At 42.1% G+C, this 25,271-nt stretch overlaps 1 protein-coding gene across 6 annotated transcripts in view; it reads left to right on the forward strand.

The window, feature by feature from the left end:
* Nucleotides 1–25,271, forward strand: part of CHCHD6 (coiled-coil-helix-coiled-coil-helix domain containing 6) — a 194,465-nt gene that overhangs the window by 108,166 nt on the left and 61,028 nt on the right. For all 6 annotated transcript variants that reach the window (XM_080996967.1, XM_080996971.1, XM_080996968.1 and 3 more), the window contains one exon: nt 3,992–4,062. In XM_080996967.1, coding sequence (XP_080853093.1) covers nt 3,992–4,062 — 71 coding nt within the window. The remainder of the gene's footprint in view (nt 1–3,991; nt 4,063–25,271) is intronic.

The raw sequence follows: 25,271 nt of genomic DNA on the forward strand, positions 1-25,271 counted from the left end.
GATGGTATATGACCCCAGTCAAACTCGCAAAAATTTACCACCTGTCTGATAATAAGTGTTGGAAATGTAGAGAGTGTGAGGGAACGTTCTTCCACCTCTGGTGGACTTGCCCTAAAGTGAAGGCGTTCTGGGAAATGATTTATAACGAATTGAAAAAGGTATTTAAATATACCTTCACTAAGAAACCAGAGGCTTTCCTTTTGGGTATTGTCGGCCAAGGGGTGGCAAAGAAGGACCAGACATTTTTTATGTATGCAACAACAGCAGCAAGGATACTTCTCGCAAAACACTGGAAAACTCAAGATCTACCCACACTGGAAGAATGGCAGATGCAACTGATAGACTACATGGAACTGGCTGAAATGACCGGCAGAATTCGTGACCTGGGAGAAGAGAGGATTGAGGAGGATTGGAAGAAATTTAAGAATTATTTACAAAAGCATTGTAATTTGAGTGAATGCTAAATAAGATGCTAGACTAAAATAACTGAGCACCACTAAATTTAGAAGTTTTTAAGAAAATAAGTAAGACTGTGAAAATTTAACTCCTTTCGAGAATTATAAGATTATGAAATATAGAAAGGATATAAGAATTTAAATAAGATGATAAATTGCTGACAAAATGTTACAACGATGAAAGTGGGAGCGGGAGATGTGAGGAAGTCCAAAGAAAATGTGAAACTATGTTAAGACAAATGTTATATTGTTTATTATGTTTACTTTTATTGTAAAACCCAATAAATTGCTTTAAATAAAAAAAGGAAAACATCCCTGTTAATCAATTTCTTTTTCTGTTTTCAGTCTTAGGGTTAGGGTTAAATCCCAGCTTCATGCTGAGCCTTATGTACAACATATTTGTTCTTATTTTCCATTCCTGCTGCTCCTTCGTTGCAGATCACTGCTGGCTAATAGAATTTGATGGGGCTCCTTCCTGTTGCCTGCAAAATGTTTCATTTTGCTACCTTCCGCTCTTGCTTGCTTTTTTCTACTTTTTGTCATCGTTTTGATCTTGCAAATCCAGGTCCTATGAGAAATCAGACAGTATGAAATATGAAAATTGCTTGAGAAGTAATTGGAGAAACAGTGAGATTTATGAAACCCATGGAGATAATGCTCACACCTACTTATTCACAATATTTAATTTTTAATGGCAATTTTAATTAATGGAGGCACGGGTCTTTGGGTTTTTCAGAGGCAAGTGAGGAACAGCAGGGAGTTGCAGGGCTGTGCAGTGCAGGTGGGAGGGAAGGTGCTATTAAAATCTGCATTCCAGGCTGGTGACCTGAGAGAGGGAGAGGACAGAGTGTTTAAAGTTCTAAAGTGAAATAAAATTAACCATTATGTAACACACATCGATAGACAGACAGACTGACAGATAGCTCTGGCTGCCAAAGTACATTTTGAGGTGAAGCCTCATCTGCAATTTGTCAGTTCCTGAAAGAGTTTTTTTTATTGAAAACCTGTGAAAACAATTCCCTGCTGGGCTTCTTTGTGTCATGCATAAAGATACATCTAACAATGATGCTTTCATATAGCAAATTTGAAAGGAATATCAAAGCATGCTTATATGAACCTGCTAATTTATGAACTCTGCAAGGAAAGTGGTAGGGAAGTGCACAGAAATACAAAACTATCTGAGAAGGGGCAAGATTGTAAGCATAATGAGTGGTCTTTTTTCTGTTTAAGTTCCATTTTCCCTAAGCTTTGTGGCTAGACATTGCTGGAGGATAAAAGTAAATGCAGGAATAAAACTTTGTTTCAGCTGCTGTGCTGAGGAAATGGAAGGAAAATAACACTTGTGAGAATCATGATACAATCTGAAAAGGGCAAGGATCCTCCAGAAAGGGAGTTACACAGTAAAAAAAAAATAACTTGATTATTTAGATTTGTGTTTATCTATTTAGCCTCTCACTGTTAATCAGGAAGTTTACAGAGGAAATGTGTCCATATGCCATTTGCTTATGTTGCATAGATGAAAGGGCTAGGAATCATTCCATGCTTTATGTGACAATCATGTTTGGGCCAAGGTTCATCAGTGTTTATATCTGGATATTTTGGGATGTGTGCCTGTCATGTACACTGTATATTTGCTGCAGATTATCCATAACAAGCACAATTTGCTGTATGTATGGAACTGTTCTTTAATAGGACTTCATTCTCACATTTGTCTTGCACCTTTCCTTCAAGAAGCCAGGGTGGTGTACATGATTTGTTTTCTTTCCATTTTTCTCCTCACAAGAGCATTGTAAAGAACATTACCAGCCCATTGAGTATGATGGTGTTATGGCACCCAGTCTTCTCTGCATCTTATGATGCGGGGAGGAAGGGAGTTCCAGCCAAGAGTTTACCCCTCTGTCTGCTCTTCCTTCCTGTTAAACCTCTCATTGCCACCAGGTGAGAGAATTTATTTTACGCTCATTGCCCCTCACTAAACAGCGTAAAATGTTCTTGTGTCTCCTCAAGAACACCTCAAAGTGCATTCCCACCAGCAGAGTTTGGATATAATGCTGTTAATTTTATTCAGTGTTGTTGGGCACATGTACCAGCGTTGTATGTTTAGAGCATTTTCTCAAGTCCTATTTGAGATAGATCCAAACGGTAGTCTCTTCCAAAAAACAATTCCAAAGTTGTTCCTCAAGTTCTTCTCCAAAATCTCTCTCTCTCCCCCCCATTTTAGTCTCAAAGAAATAAGGGGAAGGATGGACAATATAGTTAGGAAATTATTCCTTTCCCCAGTGGGTTGGTAGAATGAAATAATCGTTCAAAGTCGTTTAGGTTGCATAGTGCCTGGGGCATACAACTTTAGTCCCAGTTTACAACTGAAGTATAAAGCAATGAATATCTTGTGCATTATTTGCAGTCTTAAGACTTTTTTATGAAGGCTAGGGAAGATCAGCTTTCTCTTGAATTGGATAAAATTTCATACATTGCTTTACTTCACAAAGTGAAGTTACTATATTTGAAAAGTTGCTGTGGTGTCTAAGTTCAGGTGGAGTTTAATCAAAGTAAATGTAGGATGCTGTCAAGAGATTGTTTATAACAGGGGTGGAAAATCTTTGGCTTTTGGGTCAAATTTGGCCCCTGAGGCTGTTTTCACAAACCACACCCTCCTGCTCCAAAGGAACAATTGGGAACCTTAAAGTGTGATCCCAACTATTTTTTGTGAGTGAGGTTTGCTGTCAGTGCTGATCAGCTGATCGACGTTGACAGCAAGTTCTGGTGTGATTGTTGTCCAGAGCAGGTTTGTTTCACTCCTGGCAAACCCCCAGAGTATTGCTTGATGTAAGTGCAAATATTTCTTTGTGTTGTCTGATTAAATTTGAGCTGTACCACACAGGAACATTTTTACTTTGGGTCACCTGATATTATTGTGATGTCAGGTGATTAATGGGCAGCTCCACCCATCAATCCATCCTATGGACTGGATCCTTTTCCCCAAACCTAACTTATAAAAAGGCTAATGTTTGGATACTTGCTTTTCAATTAACCTGCCTTTTCTGTTTCTGATTTGGTTATTTATACCTTTACAATAATGACTGGTTGACGTTGCCCTTGCCAGACCTGTGGATCTCCAAGCTAGAAGCTTATCTCTCAGAAAGGCACCAGCAGTTGCTAGGAGAACTTTCCCCATATACCTGAAAGCCCAATTCTTGAGTATATTTTCTTTGGATTGGAAGTGGGCTGCTAATTTGCTCATTCTCACTCAGTGCAATACGGTTGACTACAGGAGCTCATGTATGAAATGATACATGCTGAAGCTCACTGGTATGTTTTTAGCTATTATTTTATCTGTAGGGTATAAATGATGATGATGAGCTTCAGAATCCTTTATTTTTGCAAGCATTTTCATCCCTGTTACCCCTCCCTTTTGGTGCTTTAATGTATAGCATATGTCCCGCTTGCCTTTATCAGTTTAAGAGCCTTTGTACTGGACTATGCTGCTTAAGAAACATTAATTTGTAATGCTGGGTGATGCCTTTTTAAACTTTCAGAATTCTGAAATCTACAAGATGACCTTGGATCAATACAATGAGGCAGTTACCAATGCAGAAGATCAGATCAGGTAAGAATGCAATTGTTATCCCATTGACAGATTAAAAACAATATTATTTTTCCAGAAGGAGCTGGCTTAGTGTGGTCCTGAGGGGGATTCACTTTGCATGCTTCCACCCAGTTTTGGCCAAAGCAGGGAATTACACGGAAACCAGCCAAGAAGTGTCATAGTAGAGCAGAGTAGATACTGTGCATCCAGATCACACTTGCTCACACTTTAGAAGGAACGAGGTTCTGCTCCATCTTAGCCCAGGATTGTGCAGCTCTGTCCATTGCCTGGCTTTAGCTCCTTCCTCAACTTCGCTTTCTACCCTGCCCCAAACCTGACAGGAGCCAAATCTGACAGACCAGAAATACAAATATTTTTGTAGTTGCCATATGGGGAAAGTATGTTGTTGCAGTCAGGGAGGCATTTCTCTTATAGTTAAGGAGGAGTATATGAACATGACCTGAGCTATAGGAAGCCCTGAAGCATTGAAATCTACCTTTCCACTATAAGCCAAATAGCTATTGGTGTGTGTGTGTGCGCGCGCGCACGTGCGCGTGCACACACACACTTTCTTAAACGGAAGAGTTAAGTTAATACATTCCATGAAATTTCAAGGACAATGCATAAGAATTGCAGTACATTGTACATGTTTAGCATATACACAAAAGTCAATAATATATAGTGCTCGAAAGAAACATGCATTTTAACATGCTTCTGACACGTTGCAAGGAGCTCCCAGTTGACTGAGGCAACCTCCAAAATGTACCTGCATTAGAAAATGTGTATAATTGGGCCATATTGTGTGCAATGGCCCTTGAAGCAAATATATCAATTAGATGATTAAGAGTTGCTTTTTTGTGCAACAGGCAAATAAATGATGACAAATTAGACGTTAGGTGTTAATTAACGGAGCATGTGCTACATTTCTTAAAATAGTATTTTTATCTTGAAGCCAATATGTATATGATATTTTATGCCTCCTTTTTGTCACTTTAATACATGTTTCATATTCTAAATCCATTTATAGGATGGAGATGTCTAGCATAGTATTCCCCATGTTTTAATAAACAAATGAATTCTTCCTTTTGAGGATTCTTTTTCATTGACAATGCTAGAGCAGATATAATAATCCACATAGTAAGCAACTGAATACTAGGATGGGATACCCAGGGGGAGTGATGACAAAAGTAAGATAGTTTTCAGCAGGCATTTAAAAGTTGGCACAGAAGGTGTCCACTGAGTTTTCCACAGGTTACATGTGAGTATGGGTGTTGCAGAGCAGTCTAGAGAAGACTTTGAATCTCAAAGGTATAAGAGATGATGCTTAGGGAGCTGCCTTCTCAGCTCCTTGCATTGAGAGGGCTTTGACATTTTCCTCCCAGGAAAGATCAGAAAATAATGGGCACTGAAAACCAATTAACAAAGATGAGTTGACCTCTGTAGTTTAGGAGTTACCTGCTTATCCATTCTAAGTTGGAATTTAGTTGGGAATATAACTTAAGAGAAAAAGAAAAATGCTTTGCAAGATGGAAGGTGCAGGAACTATATTGATTAGGAGATTATCTATTATTTTATAAGGAAGACCCCTGTCAGAAGACACAATGAGGCACAAATTACAAGATACACCAGCAGATTGGCTAGAACTGCATGATGCTTGACATTTTATCACAAAAACATCTATTAAATACCTCTATTAATCCCAAAGGCATCTTACTAAAAAGCAGGCCACCAGGACAGTAATACCATTTGAAAGGTTTACCTGGCTGTTAAGAAAAGCTTCAATGGTCTCTAAAATAAACTAAAATGGTCTCTAAAATAAACTACCTCTAGATAGATGTTACTATGATCAGATTAAGAAATATCAAATCCATGGAAAAGACAGATATAGGCGAAATGATACACAAGAGCCCAATTTTTGGGGGGACGGCACCATTATCTGTTCATACAAGTGAGAACTTTCTAAAAAATACTACAAAAGTGATGATACATTCTGGTTCAACCAGCAAGAATGATGGGGAAGGTATTTGCAGATAGTTGGAGAGGTGACAGTTCAAAAGGAACATATTGGCAACTTCTACCCAGTGGTAGAAGGGTTTTGGAAAGACTTCCTAAAAGAGATTGGTGACATTACGAAGCACATAGCAGCAGTGGATCCAACATTATGGTTGTTCTCTTTGTTTTCTCAGATTCTCCCCCCGCCCCCCAAGAGGTAGTTTAGTTTGTGCTTGTGGCAGCATGGCTCACCACATCCCAGCATTGGAAACATGCCTGCCTTAAAAATTGGTAGGGGAAAAGCTATTCTATGTTGTAGGAATGGAAAAGGTAACACATCAGTTTTGAATTCTTAGAGGCCAGTCACAAATTGATTATTTTTATGCAGTATGACATGATTTTGTTTCTTTTGCTGATAAGAAAGACACTGGTATGCTAATGCCACTGCAGTACACTTTTATTTGGAACAATAAGTAGAAGGCAGAACATTTTGTTATTGATCTGTTCTTCTCGGAATGCATTGGATCTCGATGCTGGATAACTAAATGGGATCTATAACGGAGCACTCTATTCTTATATGGCGTAATGGCATGCTTTGTTTTATACATTTAGAATCATAGCCTGGTAGAATTGGAAGGGACTCTGAGGGTCACCTAGTCTAACCCCCAATCACGCTGGAATTTTTTTGCCCAACATGAGGCTCGAACCCATGACCATGAGATTACAAGTCTACTGGCGGAGCTATCCCATATATATATGTGGAACCTGGGACACTTTGAGCAATATGTCTCATAAAGCAGAGATGGACAGGTTTCCCATACAGGCAAACAATAATGTGGATTGCTGTAGCGTGGTAAATATCTACTACTTGTACTGCATTTGCTGCTTATTGGTGCTGACTTCTTAAAAGTCTCACTTTTGAGTTTGCTTCGACAATTGTCAACAGGCATGGGCATGTTGCTGTTCCATTAAAAAAAACCCAAACCAAACCAAACCAAACCAAGCAAACAACAACAAAAACAGAGTTGCCAACATGCTGCATATATTTGTAGAGTACATTCTCTTAAAAATAAGTTGCTGTTGGAATAAATATTTCAAAAGTTGGAAAGCAGTAATTAAGTTATGACAGCCTTTTCTTCAGTTGTCTTAGAACACAGGAAGATGATATCAAAGCCAAATATGTTTCCAGAACTATGTTTCTAGTTGGCAAAAAAGCAATAATTAGAAATATGCAGGTTCTTTGGGATTTCCTGCAGGAAGAGATTAAGATCAGCGGTTGTATCCTTTCTTTCTTGTTTTTAGTTGTGCCAATATTTCCTTTATCTTCAGTGCATTCCTTTTGGGGCTTCATCCTACCCCTCCACATTTTCTTACTGGATAGGGACCAGCAGCACACATGTGTCTCTTGTATTATGAGGCATTCTTCAAAAAGTCAAGACAGCTGTTAATTCCTTCCTGGTTGTTTTAGCCAGAGTATTTCAAGCAAGGTTTTAGAAAGCATCCCCCACCGCACCCTGCTCTATTTGTTTTTGGCTGAAATTGTTACATGCTCCTTCTCTACTACGTGCCCCTGAACAATGCTTTCCATTTCACTTAATACCACATTGTAATTATTCTCACTTCATTGTTTAGCACTGCCAACTCATTCTTTAATTCCATCTTTATATTTCCAGATGGTGCCCCACTGAGGCCTTTGTGTGGGGTTTTGGCAGTTGGCTTACCGAAGATAGCTGTTACTTTGCACATCTTTCTCCTACAAAAAAAGAAGCTGCAGGTGAAAGAAATTTGGTGCAAAAAAGCTCCCCTGTCCCACTTAATTACACATATACACCTAAAGGGCCTGAATTGGGGGTGACTAACCAGAAATGAGACCTAGGGGTCATAGTGGATAGCTTGACGAAGACATTGACCCAGTGTGCAGCAGCAGGTGGATCGTTCATAATGCTGTTATACAAATCTGTATTGTGACCACATTTAAAATACTGTCCTCAGTTCTGGTTATCTCACCTTGAAAAGGATATGGTAGAGTTGGAGAAGTTTCAGAAAAGGGCAACCAAACTGATATGGGGAGTGGAGTTTAGATAAAAGGTGAGTAAGAGGTCCTAAGATAGAAGTATGTTTATATAAAGTTATGCATGCAGGGGAGAAAGTGGAGAGAGGAATGTTTTCCTCCTTCTCTCATAACACTAAAATTTGTGGACAACCCAATGAAGGTGAATGTTGGAAGATTTGGAACAGATAAAAGAAAGGACATCTTCATACACCATATAGTTAAAGTGTGGCACTCGCTCCCGCAAGAGGCAGTGATGGCCATCAACTTGGATGACTTCAAAAGAAGATTAGACAAATCCATGGAGGGATACGGCTCTCAGTGGCTACTGACCATGATTGCTGTGCTCTGCCTCCACGGTCAGGGGCAATAGCGCTTCTGAAGACCAGTGACTAGGAGCCATAGGAGGAGAGAGGGCTCTTGTGATTGGGTCCTGCTTTTGGGTTTCCCACAGATATCTGGTCCAGAAGGCTCTTCTTATATTCTATGGGGAATGGTTATTTCCTTGTTATGAACAGGTGACTTTTACATTTGAGGGAGAAGGAAATTCTAATTTAAGATGGAATGGTGACCAAGAATATGAGCTCTGAGAGACCCGTGAGTCAGAAAGGCACAGAATTGACTCACAGAGTTGGAAGGGACCTGAAGGTCCAACCCCCTTCAATGCAGGAATTTTTGACGAATATGGAGGTTGAACCCACAACCCTGTGATGAAGAGTCTCATGCTCTGCTATGGACTCAGTAGGTGGTTGCCCTTAGGCAAGTCACTCTCTTTTGCCTCCGCTCCCCGTGTGAATACAGCAGTAGTAATACTGGTCTACCTTGCAGAGTTGTTGTATAGATGAATAAAGCATATGTTTGTAAAGTACTTTGAACATTCAAAAATGCTGTATCAATGCTTATTGTTGTTAAACAATGCCAGGGTTGGAAATCCTAGTTTTGCATCCTTGAGTGTATCCTGACTTCTGTGCACAATTTAGGCAGGGTCAAGTGAGCAAGCAGCTTTCTCCTCCCCATCCTTAAGTGAATTATTGAGATGCAAATCCATAGGACTTAACAGGCACATCTTGTTATTGCTCATTACTTATGAAGCGCTGTCAGCGTGCACATTTTCTTACCTTTTGACACACACCTTCAAATATGGAAAGTAGTAATCTGGCACAAGGCACAATATTAAACCCTGTCTTAACCATCTGATAATACTGTTTGGACTGGAGAGCACTTTACGGAAATGGCCATGCTTAAATATTGCCTCACCATTGTCTGACTTATTCAGACTTAGAATAGCAAATGTCAGGCTTGATTAATTCTGTTATGTGCTCTTCTTTGGTAGCCAAGGGGTTCCTGGGTGCTTTTACTAACTGCCTAGGGTTGCTGATGGGTCATAGAGAACTCCACCCTGCACCTACCACAGATCATAACTTGGCTGCTGTTTACATCATCACTTTACACTTTGATTACCGTATTTTTTGCTCTATAAGACTCGCTTTTTCCCTCCTAAAAAGTAAGGGGAAATGTGTGTGCGTCTTATGGAGCGAACGCAGGCTGCGCCTCTATCACAGAAGCCAGAACAGCAAGAGGGATTGCTGCTTTCACTGCGCAGCGATCCCTCTTGCTGTTCTGGCTTCTGAGATTCAGAATAATTTTTTTCTTGTTTTCCTCCACCAAAAACTAGGTGCGTCTTATGGTCTGGTGCGTCTTATGGAGCGAAAAATACGGTAACTTGATTTGAGTCAAAACCCTCTGGTCTTGTTGACTCTGTCTTTAGATTTTCTTCAGCTTATGAGTCGCTTCTTCAAAGTGTAAACAGCAAGTGCTGTTCAGGAGCTGCTGTCTCAGGATAACTTATAGTGTAGAGGTCTATAGTTGACTCATTAAAATAGTGTATCCCACTGGTTTTTCCAAGATTGTACTAGTGTAAAGGGCTCACCAAATTGCCCCCTGTGTGTCTCTTGTTCCGTGGAAAAGTTGGAGCTATCTTTCAGCCTTATGCTCAGTTCACATAAACACAGCTGTTTTTACAAAAAGTGTGATAGGAAATTGATTTCCTCTCTCTCCAGTTCTAGTGTTACCACCCACTTGCCATTACTCATGGTGAATTACTAGAACGAGACCCTCATTCCTTCCCTTACATATATACATTGAAGGTGTTTCCGTTTTTTGTCACCTTCTGCCAGACACCATCTTTTATATGTGTCATTTGCTGTGTTTGGATAAGCCGGAGACACAGAATTTTCTCTGCTGTGAGCAGCAACTCCTGCTTTTCAGAAACCAAATGGCAGCATGAGTAGAAGAGGCACGAATTATGGAGGCTGTTTCCTTGGCATTGCTAAGCTTCTGTTGCATCCCTTTCCATTCATTTTCTCGTCCTCTCGACCATCTGCAGCTCTGGCACAAGTGGCCTAGTGCATTAAAGGGCTTTTTATTTCCTCTGAATGAATAATGCTAACTGGTATTTATGACAGCACTTCAACATTTCAGAGTGTTGTGCGGAACTTCACTAACAAGGCCACACAATAAAAAATGTTCCTTTGAGGTTAGTGGACAAGTCTGGCTCTTTTTCTCTCAGAAGAGAGGAAATCTGTACAGGAAAGGGGATGAACTGGTTTGTGCCAAGCGACATAGCAAAGCAGTGGTAGGTGTTTCATCCTGTGACCTCACCTGGAGGGAGAGTATCAGTATTGACCCAGAGGTGGTCAATCCACTGTGACTTGACTGTTCGTTCTCACATCTGAACTGCCGGCAGCACATTAAGAAATATCTTCCCTTCTACATTTCCTCTTTCATTCTGTGCTGGATATTACCCAGCCCTCTGTCTTTCCCAGCAAAGAGCCGCCTAGCAACAGGAGCCTTACTGATCAGAGCTTGGAAAACTAGCAGCTCTTTTGCCACCTTCCTTGTTGTGCCCTCGTTCTGCGCATGTTGTGTTGGCTTGGAGACCCACCACAAAATGCATCGCCTGCTTTATTTTATTACAAAGGCTGCGTTATTTTGTATGTGTACGTGTCAGCCAGTGGAATTAAAGGCTGGGGACTTAGATCTAGACGCACACCGCACGCTCGCACACATTCCACTGCTTAGCAAACTCTTCACATCAGTGATCATCCACAAAAGGAGATGCGTGTAAATAAAAGGCCAGTGCTCCCCACCTTTTACTTCACTCCCTGTCCTTTTCTCGCTGCTCAGAGAGCCATGACGCAGACTAGGTTTAGAGAAGACAACTTGTTAATCCCCTCCCCGCTACAGGGAATAAAATGGCATTTCATTCCAAGCTCTATTAATGCGCCCGCTCCTGGGATAAAGCGAGACTCCCAAAAGGCAGTGGCCAATTTTTTCCTCCTTCTGCATCGTCTTTGTCTTCTTTTGAGTGTTACATTTAGATTAGTGTCTGAGGATTAAATGTTTTTACAGTCTCTGAATCTGTTAAGGGGTGGCAGGGCGGGAGTGAAGGGAAAATCAGTAAAGATGCTGAGGCTTAGTGCAGGTGTTCCTGATGTATCCTCTAATGGCTGGTTTTAAACTTTCTTTTGTGAAATTTGACACTATTGTCATTATTATTATTATTTTATTAATGGAAGCACCAAGAATGAGTGTGGTGTTGGGATATGACACTTTCTGTAAAGCGTAAAGCTACACAAGCATGATGGTGTTTGGAGGATTAGAAAGTTGTTAAAAGATAACTTTCCTGGGAGACCTGACTCCTTTTTATGAGCTTCTGAAGCTGTTTACCAAGAGCTCTGTTGTTTGCACGCCTGGCTGAGGGTGTTGCTCACTCTGTGCACTTTTTATCAATGTTCATTTAAAGAATGCCCTTTATCTTATTGTCCCACTAGAGATCAGCCTTGAATCCAAGGCAGCGTTCCAGTGAATAGGCTGCCAGAGAGATTTACTCCATATGGGACCCCATATCTCTGAGTTCCATTTAATGATTGTAGGATCCTTAAACTTAATGGGCGTGAGTATTTAAAATTATTATGTTGGAGAAACTGGCATGTGGTATGTATCCCCATGGGCTTTTTACAGAAAGGAAAATTGCACAGACTTTTAACACACAGGCATAAGGTAAAAGGCTCCTTGATAGGCTATGAAGTTGAAAAAGTGAATTATGGCTGATTTATACTACTGAAAAAAGTACCCTTGTGTACTACTAACCCTGCCGTGGATGGTTGAAAGAGAGAGAGAGTAGAAGAAGAATTTTGTTCTTTGGGATCTGAGAGTATCCAAAAATGTCACTTATGAAAAAATTGCTTGGATGTATGTAAAAAGAGATTTCTTTTCCATCTGTCTCATGAAGCCTCAAATATTATGGCCTTCATTGCTCCAGGAAATAGCTCCTACTGGAGGTTACTAACAAGAAATGTAGAATGCATTCTTCTCATAGTGTATTTTGAGGAGGTGAGCAGTGTTCTGATACACAATATATGGCACTGGCAGGAGGAGGTAGAGGAGGTAGTTGATAAAATCATATTTTTAGACTAACTAGTGGATTGATATTTTTTTTAAGTAACATGAACTGGACATTGATGTTTGACATGTGCCAGCAAATTGGCTTTTTCCAGTGCATGTTTTTATTCAGACAAACCTAGGAGTATCAATGCTGCCTTTTTATTTGATTTTGTAGAGAGATTTGTAGCTTTTATTTCTGTTACGTTATATCCTTTTCTATTACGTTGTTTACAACTCTGAAACTTTATGTATTAGTGATCTATATAAAAATGATCTTAAACAATCAATCAAACAAAAAATTGTTCTATGGAAATTCATTTGATGGTTGCCACCATCCTGCAGCTGGAATGTCACAACTGAAAAGGAGCCTCAAGAAGTAGAGAAGCCTAGGAGTCTTAAAAGAAAAGAAAAAAACACCAACACCTCAGTAGCACTAACCAAAGTGTGTCTTGGAAAGTGTCTACACATTCCTACACATTCCTTGGAAAAGCCTACATAACTTACTCTCCTGCCAAAAAGGCAAAACCCTTATCTTCTGGGAGGAGTGGAGCTTACACAGAAGTACAGACAAAGGGGTTTCCTCCCTCCTCTGCCAACCTCCTTGCTCTCTGTGCTGGGCAGAGCGGGGGGGTGGGGTGGGGTGTGTGTCAAATATTCTGCCCCTCCTCTGCCAACCTGCTTACTTGCCTGCAGGCAGTTCCTTCTTGCCTGTGACTGCCAGGTGAGTTCTTCTAGGCTGGATGTGCATCATGTATCCAACAAGACTGTAAGGGGAGTGAAATATCTGGGAAATGTCTGATAGGAAAATAAGACTTCAGTTCACAAAGAGAAAAATATCTGCCTGTGCATACTTCAGGAAAATCAGGCTTTCCCCCAATGATATTTTATACCTTGGAAATACATACTTTGGCCACAATATGTGACCAAACTTTGAAACACAGCTAATTCCATAATACTTGGTTTATGAGCTTCACTTTTATACTTAAGTAATGGCCATTTAGGAATGAAGTAGATCTTCCTGGTCCAACCCAACCAAGGGTTATTATAGAAGGCCACAACAGGAAACAAAACACTGAAAAGGGGGTCTACTATTGCACCACCAAGAACATATTTCTGTTTTAAATGCTCAAAAGCATTGCACCTTAGATGTGATAGATAACAATTTTGGGGATAGTGAGGTGGACTAGCGTGGTGTTTTCCAGTCACAGATGGTCTACCTTGAACCAGTCCCCAAGGCAGCAAAGCAATTGGATGATTTACATGTTTTATTGCTTACCTATTTTCACACTTCAGCCTCAGTCCTCAAAACGTTGCAGTGCTGCAAGCCATATTAAAACAAAGTACATGCAGTTGTGCAGCACTTCAAGCACTGCAGTCTCTATATTTGGCTTCAGCGTCCCTTGAGCCTTGCAGAACTAAAGTGCTTCTCAAACATCCAGCCCGTGCCGCAATAGGAATAAGTCCCTCCCCTAACGTTGCATGCTGGGATGCAAATGCATGAGTGAGTACTTTGGAATCTGCACATTTTTAGGCGTGCAAGTGCCTAAACATAACCCAGTCACTCTTCTGGGGAATGCTTCTCCATCCATACACAGGCATTTCCCCAGTGAAGTATTTCTAGAAAGCATGCTCCTGCTAAACTGCTGTAATTTCCGCCTGCGCTACATGCCCTAACACCAGCTACTATTCTGAATACTTATCATCCCAGTTTGTCAAATAACGCCTGCACCCTGTGTTTATAACCATTGATGTGATTTGAGTTGAAGGTTGCAGCTGTAGATTACAAATGACAAAGAGGGTGCATTGTACAAAGAGGTCACTCTTATGACACCTGATGAAGGCCACCGTGAACATGGCTTGGTAGATCTTCTGAGTTAGAGATAGACACTGTGTAAAGTAAATACATTTTGCACTGAAAAATGACATCGAAAATTGTGAAAACCACTAAGGAGTAGTGGAAGTTTACTGTGGCTCATGTAAACTAAAAAAAAAAAAAAAATCAGACCACACCCTGGTCCCTGTAGAATGTACAGGTTTGGAAGGTAGGCAGCAGAAAAGTAGTTTATGTTGGGAATTCTTCCTTTCAGGACTGTTTTGTAAGCTGTGTTTTAAAACCGCCCTTGTATGCTAGCCCTTCACTTTCCTGCACAGCTTTCTTCCCCCAGTGGATGCATTTTGCAGATGGGGTGTAGTTGTGGTGATGCTGAAGGTTGATGTTGAAGCTGGAATCATCGTGGGAATGCTTTCCAAAAGGAATGGCAAAATTAAAGATGTCAAAAGCAATAAGGCCTGAGAAACCTCTTGTTACCAGGGAATTAATGGACTGTTGGTTAATTAGCAGCCCAAGGCAAAGCTGAGGTAACGTTCTTAACAATTTGGTCATTAATTCAGCAATAACTGGTTTCAAGGGCATTGTTTGCTGTTTTGAACAGTAATGGTATTTATGCTTTTCAATTATACCCTCTGTTTGCATGGGTACAGCTTCTGTTACGGAGGGTGATTTTTCCCCCCCACAAGGGGCAGGGTTAAAGCGGATGGAAGATCAAAGGTAAGTCATGAGGCTTTTAACAGAGAAATTTTGCTAGAAAAATTATGACTTCCTGTACAGTATCCCTGAAGATTTCCTTGTCAAGATGACATGACTTTCTTGAGTAGCATCCCTATGGAACTGTGCAGGTGCTGTGTAATTGGCTGAATTAGAACCTATCTTTTCTTCTCGAAGAAAATAGTATCTTGGTTCTGTGATCTACTGTTTCTTTCGGTCAACAATTAAAGCCTTTCAGGCTAGCCAAGAAGTATATAATCAGAAGTACCAATTATTCATTTTGGGGGATCCAGCTCAGATTTAGCACTGCTATTTGCCACTGCCTCACCCCCACCACAAAAAAATCTAAATGTCATTAGTAAGCTTCTAGGAGTGTTGGCAAGTAAGATCTGGGATTCTGGCAGCCTGCTGCTAGGTAAAATAATGTGTGGTGTATAGTTTTTGAAAGCTCTTGATTCCCCACCCCCAAATGGTAATCTTCAGTCTGATCTCAGCATGCCAAGACTTGCTGGATGTAGTGCATTTGGATTAGTCTTCTATGTTCATCTCTTGAGCCCTGTGCTGACTTGTGAAAATGCTATTTATTTTGTGGAGAATACTCGTGCTCTAGATCCTGGTCTAGACTGGCAAAACTGAAACGTGAGAGGCATTTCTAAAAGTCCAGAAGTGTAATCCACTGTGATATTACATAGTTTCTTTTCCCGTTGAAAGAGTTATCTTCCTGTACGGGCTGGGTCTGGTTGCCAAAGTCAGTGACAACAGGAGAAAAATCCTTGGACTTACCTGGGTGCAGGTACCGTTTGTTAAATTAAACAATTACATTCTAAGTCCGTTTTTAAATGTGTATTTTCTCTCTTTGAATATGTTTTCATTCCTCTCTTTCCCAAACCGATGGCCCTTTTTCAATGCCAGCTTCCTTTTGAGAGGAGAGTGTTGGAGGAGGCTAAATAAAAACAAGTACACAGCAGGCAGTACTAGCAGCCTGCAATCCCAAAATACAGTTTTGCCAGCCTGATACCTCTTCCCTAGAACTTTGCTGAATGGTCAGGAGTAAAGTTTTTTTTTTGGGGGGGGGATAGGGGTTTCTGAGGAGAAGCTAAAAACGTTCAACTACCAACTGGCATCTGTCTGTCTCCAGAGACAATGGAAGAGTGTGCCCTCGGGGGTAAAGTCAAACTTTAGAAATACACCACCTGCTATGGCTGTAAAAACCAATACGCAAGAGGCATATTTTAATTACGTCTGGGGCAGATGAAATCATACAGCTTTGCTGCTACAGGTGCACCATGAGGTTCTTCTTTCAGTGGTCATTCTTCCTCTGGTCACGACTGTGCATGAATCACTTGGCTGTCTTGTCTCCAGGTGCTGCGGTCGTCTGCCAGGGATTCCCATGCAGTAGGGATCAAGGTTTCCAGCCTTCATGTCAGGTTTGCAGGAATCTTTGTAACACATAGTTGGTACGCCAACAGGCCCAGTGTCTGAAGCTCCCCATAAAGCACATCCTTGGGGATCCTCCCATCTCCCATTCTGTGTACATGACCAAGCCAGAGTAACGTCGCTGTGACAGAAGTGTGAACTTGCTGGGAAAGTGGGCTTGGGAGAGCACATCTTTGTTTGAGACTCTGTCCTGCCATGTGATGCCCAGAATCTTCCTGACGCAGCGCATGTGGAAGGCGTCCCTCCTGATGGGTGTAAGTTGCCCACAAATACATAGGTCCCCTTCCAAGGCAGCAGATGCTCTTGTTTTATCATGCTATGCTGGTAGGAAATGAAACTACCAGCACAGTGCAATAATACAAGCATGCTAGTTCAGCTAAGGGCTAGTTCGTTTCACGGAAGCAAGCTTCTATATAACTTTAATTTACCAGATCAGGAATCACAGCTTGAACAGGAGCCACATTGAAATGTGCATCACCTACCAGATGCAGACCATCAACATGGTGTTGCATGTATATCCCAGTGGCCATCCCTCTTCTGGAGATTAGTATCCAGATACACCTGAAAACCATGCAGTGAAGAGGGCATCCACCCCTAAGTATGCATTTTGAATTGTTTAATGTATCTTGCTGAGGTGAGGAGGTGGTCTATGCTTTGCCAGTGGAATTTATACGACTAATGTTCAGTTTCATCCACAGTGACTCCAGGGCTTTTTTTCAGCCAGAACTCACTAGTACAGTGCTACCTCCGGTTAAGTACTTAATTTGTTCTGGAGGTCTGTTCTTAACCTGAAACTGTTCTTAACCTGAAGCGCCACTTTAGCTAATGGGGTCTCCTTCTGCTGCTGCTGCCGCCACGCCGTGCCGCCGGAGCACAATTTCTGTTCTCATCCTGAAGCAAAGTTCTTAACCCGAGGTACTATTTCTGGGTTAGCGGAGTCTGTAACCTGAAGCATATGTAACCTGAAGCGTATGTAACCTGAGGTACCACTGTACTCAGTTCTGCCACCTCTCAGGTGGGCACCATTGCCATTATAAGAGAACATAGTGAGCATCTTTTTTTCTAGAAAAATAGCACTGATGTGACTGCTCACTTCATTCCTCCTTACAAACATGTGCATCATGTTCCTATTTAGTACTTTGTCCAAAAGATGTGGTGTTGTTCCCTTTAGTTTGTGGCTTGTTAACTTGATGCATCATCCAGTGTACCTCAGCCTCTGTCATGTGTGCCTTCCCAGACACAATTGCCAAAGTAGGCTATTGGCAATGAAAGCTTAAGCCTCAACCAAACGGTTAGTCTTCAGGATGTCTCTGCCATTTGTCTCCTTGCTTGCTATATTGTTTTTCTTCTCTGCTTTGTGGAATTTTAGCCAACTTCCTTCTGTGATTCAGACTGTTCTCTCAAACAACAAGTTTCTGACTCACTCCTATTTGACTTCCAACGTAGTTTGAGTCCATATTGTTGCTAACTTTAGGTCTCTCATCTTTGCTAGTCAGCCTTAGGAACTTACTGTTTTTGGCTTAAATAATATGTGATGCTTGTAGACCTGTAGAGAGATTCTGTTAATGCTGTTATGGCATAGAAATAAAAAAGCTTCAGTTTTCTTTTCCTCTTAAGAATATAAGAATGTAGGAACCCTGCCAGTTTTGAACTGCTGCATGAATGTCTACAGATAGGAATTTTAATTCTGTGTCAAAATGAAAATAAAGACTTCCTTGTAGCATTCAGCTTTACTTTTATACCAACAGTGATTGCTAATGGACTCTTTTTGCCCAGTCGGGAGACCCTTGGGAAGAAGGGTGCTGACACGCTTCTATCTTTAACTTTGCATAATGAGGAACAAAAGGTTCGTCTGCTCTATAGCCTTTGTCAAGTATTATGACAAGGTCCATTGCAGTCTCTACATTAAATTAGTGCTGAATCAAGAAGAGCTGTGAATCAAGTTTCTCTTTGAGGCTTTCTTTTTGCAACAGGTGCTGAATTTTTTACTTCCCCATTTACACTTAGCTTCCAGGTGATTCAGTCTCTTGGGAAGATATGAAAAGAGCACATTTCTAAACAGAGTTTACCTGCAGAGTTATCTCTACCATGGAACATCAAAGGGTCTCTGAGATGCTATATACTATGCAATGTTCTTCAACCTTGGGTCCCCAGATGTTTTTGGACTACAAGCCCACCATGTAAGTTAGTTTAGCCAATGGTCAGGAATGATGGGAGTTGTGGTTCAGTAACATGTGGGGACCCGAGTTGAGAAACACTAGCACAGAGCATTCACTGTTTTGCTGTCAGAATTGCCAGTGATTAGCAGTTCATGGAAACAGTTTGGATTGTCTTCTATCTTGTCTTGCATCCAGCTAAATATTTTATGAGCCTTGTTTATAGGGCTTCACCTGCAACCTGATTTCAGTATTAGACTCAGCCCTAGAACACTTATGTAGCCATAATGAAAGAAAGCCCCCTCATCTTTTTTTACCACTTAAGGCAACATCACACTGATAACACTTCTGTCATGTGCTGGGAAACAGTTTGCCAGCTTCACTTGTAATAATAATAATAATAATAATAATAATAATAATAATAATAATTTTTTATTTATATCCCGCCCTCCCCAGCCAAAGCTGGGCTCAGGGCGGCTAACAACAATCAAAATAATCCAACATTCTAAAAACATTCATTATAAAATTAATTAAAATCAAATTGATGGCAACCATTAAGCAAAATTCTGTGCAGATTGCCAGAGGAGGGGGTCAGGCTGCGCACTGACCAAAGACCTGGTGGAACAGCTCTGTCTTGCAGGCCCTGCGGAAAGATGTCAGGTCCCGCAGGGCCCTAGTCTCTTGTGACAGAGTGTTCCACCAGATTGGAGCAGCGGCCGAGAAAGCCCTGGCTCTAGTTGAGGCCAGCCTAACCTCTCTGTGGCCTGGGATCTTCAGGATGTTTTTATTTGCAGACCGTAAATTTCTCTGTGGGACATACCAGGAGAGGCGGTCTCGTAGGTACGAGGGTCCTAGGCCGTATAGGGCTTTAAAGGTTAAAACCAGCACCTTAAACCTGATCCTGTACTCCACCGGGAGCCAGTGCAGCTGGTATAGTACTGGATGAATATGATCTCGCAGCGAAGACCCCATAAGGAGTCTCGCCGCGGCATTCTGCACCCGCTGGAGTTTCTGGGTCAGTCTCAAGGGCAGCCCCACGTAGAGCGAGTTACAATAATCCAGTCTGGAGGTGACCGTCGCGTGGATCACAGTGGCTAGGTCAGGGCGAGAGAGATAAGGAGCCAACCGCTTAGCTTGGCGGAGATGAAAAAATGCTGCCTTTGTTATAGCTGTAATCTGCGCCTCCATAGAGAGGGAGGTATCGAAGATTACACCCAAACTCTTAACGGACGATGCTGGCACTAATTGCACCCCCGCAAGAGATGGGAGTTGCCCCCTCAATCCCATATCGCCGCGTCCCAGCCAGAGGACCTCTGTCTTCGAAGGATTTAACTTCAACCGGCTCCCACGTAACCATCCAGCCACAGCTTCCAGACATCTGGTCAGTGTGTCTGGGGCCGAGTCAGGATGGCCATCCATCAACAGATAGAGTTGGGTGTCATCGGCATACTGATGGCAACCCAGCCCAAAACTCCGGACAAGCTGGGCGAGGGGGCACATAAAGATGTTAAAAAGCATCGGGGAGAGAATCGCACCCTGAGGCACTCCACACACCAAGGAGTGGTGCGATGACAATTCCCCCCCAAGCGCCACCCTCTGCCCCCGACCAGAGAGAAACGAGCGCAGCCATTGAAGGACTGTGCCCTGGATCCCCACGTCGGCAAGGCGGTGGTCCAGGAGTTCGTGATCGACCATGTCGAAGGCTGCTGACAGGTCTAGAAGAATCAGCAGCCCCGACCCGCCTCGATCCAGCTGCCTGCGGAGATCATCTGTTAGGGCGACCAGAGCCGTCTCGGTCCCATGACCAGCGCGGAAGCCGGACTGGAATGGATCGAGAGCCGATATTTCATCCAGAAACCTAAAAAGCTGTTCAGCAACCGCTCTCTCAATCACCTTACCCAGGAATGGAAGATTCGAAACCGGGCGGTAATTGGATAGATCTAAGGGATCTAATGATGTTTTCTTTAAGAGCGGGCGCACCACTGCCTCCTTCAGTTCCCCTGGGAATATCCCAGTGCCAAGGGACAAATTGATGATATCACCCAGGGGGTGATGCAACAAATGCATATGTCTATTTTGTCATGTGTGTGTGGCAGAATTTGACCAATAATCACACTAGTTTCACCAAATGACAAACTAGACTCATAGGCATTTGTCATGCATTGACAGTTGACATTTCCCCCTCACACACCTCAAAAAGGTATTGTGTAAGAAACGCTATGGACCAGCAGGGGACCAGTGATTGAACAAAGGGATGGGGATAGAGAGAAGGTTGCCCCCTTCCCCAACATTGCCTAGTTGGAAATACCAGAAAGCTTCCATCTAAATGCACTCAAATGGTGAAGGAGATTTTTCTCAGTTGATTGTTCCCACAGACTTCCAAAAGGCATCACCCATATCTTGTGCACTATCTCATTACTTAATACACAATTTGTTAACCAAAACCTGGTTTTTCGTTCATGGGGTTTCCTTGTTCCTGCATATGATGTCCTTAGTTGTCCTTCACTCTGAGTGTTTATATCTTAGTACAGAATCAAGGAATTGAATGACTGGGCCCCTGAAAATCCATTAACCTTTAGGTCCCTCAGTTGATTATTTTGCTTTACTTGAAGAACACTGTGAAGCCCTTGTCCAGTTTCAAAGTCCAGTGTCTCCCAAGGGACATCTAGACCTACATTCTAGAGCTGGCACCTACATATTTTGAAATTCATACAGAACTTCTGACATCTTTTCTGATCAACAAAAATGCCTTTGAAAAAATATTGGCTTTGGAAACAGTTCAGAAAACAGGCACTGATTTATTGATCATTTGTAACTGGCTACTTCTCTCCTCACCCATATGTATGAACAACACTTGCTGAAGTTTCTGCTGTGCTGAAAGACTGAGAGATGTGGGTGCTTTTGCCATGAGGTATTAGGGTACAATGTTTTCCTTTCAGAGCCCTGCTTAACTGCAGCACATGCAGTTCTAGTTTATGATTAGTTGTGCTGCAAGTAGAAAAAAAGTATGGGACACTACATATGAAAACCAAGTTTGCAGCCTCTTTTCTTACGAGTGCAAGTTATGGTATTCAGGTCAATGGAGATTGGGCTCCATTTATCAGGTATACAGTTAGTGCAGGCTGCAGAAGGGAGAGCTCTGACTGTGTGGCAAGAGTATGTACAACAAGGGCATGCACTAAGGCATTATTAAATCTCTGCCTGTGTAAAACTCCCTTTTGCATACCACAGAGCATAACCTCCCAGTGATGAGCAATCCCACCCATAATGTTTGCCACCCCATGGCCTGTGCTCATCACAGGAGTTCCCTTCCTTGGAGATGTGTCAAAACGCTGCATCCTTCAGCCACAATTAACAGCACTTCTGTAGGCTGTCCTTTATTAATCTAAATTTAAAAAAGCCCTTGCTAAGTGTTCTTTCAGTCTAGCCCTCCTTTGTGCTGAACACCCTTGGGCTTTTATTCCTCCTGGAGCTGGCACTTCTCTCCTCCCCCTCCCCACCCTGTCTCCTATGCCCAAATCCAAGATTTCTTTTCCATAGCAGGCAGCCTGCCAAGCACAATTGGCAGAATTTCTGGCAAGCAACTGTTGCTCTGTCTTGTGGCTGCAGCTTGGCTCTTCTTCTTGTAAAACGTGGTTGCCACAAATTAGTTTTAGCCAGAAATTGCAAATACAGGCTGCCTCTGTGTATGTTGGGATGAAGCGACATGTTCTTGATTGATAGAACCATCTGACTAGCACTTCCAAATATGCAGTAGTTGGGAATTGATTGTGAAGATTCTTGCTTTCACTTCCAAGGTGCTTTGTGCTACCTCCCTGCATTTTAAATCTATGCAGCAATCTGCTGAGAAAAATGAATGCAGCCCTTTGCTAGACTCGCCATTACCTGTCCCCACTAAGCATTCAGGAGAGGGTTAAAAAGAGAGAGAACCTCTTCTGAGCAACTACATTGGCCCTGACTAAGATGAATGTCTAATTCACTCCCACCGTCCTTACTGCTGCCAGTAATAAAAAGCTTGCTTCACATATTCACCCCACTGCAGACGTTTCTCTTAAATTAAATATCAGGAGGACATATAATAGCATGATTCCACGCCAAGCCAATATTATCAGATTGATGTCAGCAGTGATAATAGAAGAAGGATAAGTTGATGAGATTTCGTTTATTAAATAAAGGGAATGCGTGGAGAGAGGGAGGGAGGATTTCAGGATTTGGTAACTCGGTGTATCAAAACGCAGTGACACCACTTTTTTGCTCTGTGCTTATCTCAAGGGGTGGCTGTCAGTAAGAAACCTGTAGATCCATGAAGGCACAACCTCTTCCTTATATTTTGACACCTTTGCATCCTGCTCTTCTGCCAAGGATATCAATGTAGTGAAGGAATGGGTTTCTGTGTAGCAAGTTTAAAACTGACTCAACCCCCCCCCCTTTTGTTCTTTCAAAAGAGAGCACTTTTAAATGCGTAAAACTTGAACTGTTGAGCAAAACCATAATAAGGACACAACTGCATAAACAGTTCTGTCCTTTATCAGGACAGGCAAGGGATGGCCTTGGCTCCCCAGGGGAACAACGAGAACACGTCAGAACTTTATCTTATGTGCTGACCACAAAATACGCACAAGACCAATGTCCGGGGAAATCGCCAAAAGCGTGTTCCCGGAGATTATGACGTCTTCCCAGATAAGAGTAGGAAGAGGAAGATCCTTTTATGGTCAGAAGTACAGGAAGGAAGATCCTTTTATGGTTGAGAGTACCAGAGCAGGAACATATGTGATGTCAACCTGCGTATACAAGTTGACGTGGCTGGGAAAGGGGGAGAGGATGCCTGGAGGGTATATAAACTGCAGGAAACTGTCATTTCTTTGGACTTGCTGTGGACTCACCACGCAAGTGCCTTCTGCTATCCGGAGAGCAGAATAAACTCTTTCTTTGAACCAACCTCGGTGTCATTTTGACTTCCTTCCTCCTGTCCCGGAGCAACGCAGACTCAATCGGTGAACTCCAATAAGGCTACAGTAGCATGCATGTGGTTGCCACTTTTTTATTCCTGAAAGAGCCAGATTAAGCAGAGAAAAAGTGACTTATCTCAGGTCCCACAGTGAACTTCATTGCTAAATAGGGATTTGAACTATGTAGGCCTAAATCTACATTGTTGTTGTTCTTTACTTATACCCCATCCATCTGACTGGGTTGCCCAAGCCATTCTAAGTAGCCACAGTGGCTCATGATTCTATATTTCTTAATAAAGCAATTACTAAATGAAGACTTAATATCTGTTTATAGAACGGCATTGCTCTGCTGAATAAAATAAAAGCAAAATTCTGATTTAGCTGACTTGGAGGAAGGGAAGATTTTACCATTTAGGATCTCAATCTTCCTTTCTGCCTGATAGCAGAGAAGAAACAAAAGCAGCACCAGCAGAAATGCAGGCGATCTGCACTTCTGCTTCTGAAGCTTTGTAACGAGGATTGGGATGAATAGAGTGTGCCTGGTCTGACATGGATGTTTTACTTTCTCATGAGGAAATGCTAAATGGGTGGTCAGTCACTGAGGAAGGAAAATCCTGCCAAAAGCCCTTTCCCTTGAGAGCCATGGTGTGTGGGGCAAAAAGGTATTCCATCCAAAACTGATGTTTAGGATGTCAGCATCACTTATGACCGACACATGGATGCTGCTGCCAAGATGGCCTCCAAACAGGCAAGATGGGAGCTTGAGAAAGAGTGGTCTGTTGACAGATCCATTTTGTATAATGGAAGGATGTGTATAACTCAACCTTGGCAGGTGCTTTACCAGCTCCTGTTAAGGCACAAAGTAGTATAACACATCTACACAACTAGCATCAGAATAGATTAGGTGGCTTGTTGGATATTGGATTAGGTGGTTCACTGGGCACCTCCCAACTCTGATTTTATTAAAACCACACAATACTTTAGTCAAAAGGAGCTCATGGTCCTTCATTACTACATAACAATGACAAGGCCTGTTTGCAATCAAAAGAAAAATGGGTTAGTAGCTTCCATGCTTACAGAGGACAGAATGAAACCACGAGTTTACATACCGGTATGTCTGGCAGGTGAATGTTTGCTTGATTTTCTGATGAGTTGCGATCAGAAGGTAGAGGCACTACAGCAGGGGGATGTCAAGCTCAGGAACTGGAACAGTCCTTCATCCTTTTGCCATCACTGCCCTTATTACTGTGAAGTGGCTTAGATGTTGAAATACATTGAATGTGGGAAAACTATGAGTCTCTCTCAACAACCTTAACTATACGGAGTCTGCAAGACTCTACAGGAGACCAGAAAGGACAAACTAGAAACTTGCGAAACTTGCAAAGCAGATACTTCCTTCGTGACTGCAACAGATGTAAAGTTATCAGCATTACAGATAAAATATAACTTCCCCATAGATCTCCCCCTGCTGCATGTTGCAGTAGTAAGCCCTTAAGGCTGCAGAAGCACATGACGGCTGAAGCAAGGGTTTGCATTCCAGTGTTGCCCTTCCGCCACTGCAGCTTCTGCTAGCGCAGCTGAAAGCCCTCTCCTCTCCCTGTAACCCCCTGCACACCCTCAAAATCTCCTCCAGAAGTTTGGAGGACACTCTGGAA

This window comes from Podarcis pityusensis, assembly GCF_964106645.2.
Source record: "Podarcis pityusensis genome assembly, chromosome: 2".
In the NCBI taxonomy this organism is placed as follows: Eukaryota; Metazoa; Chordata; class Lepidosauria; order Squamata; family Lacertidae; genus Podarcis; species Podarcis pityusensis.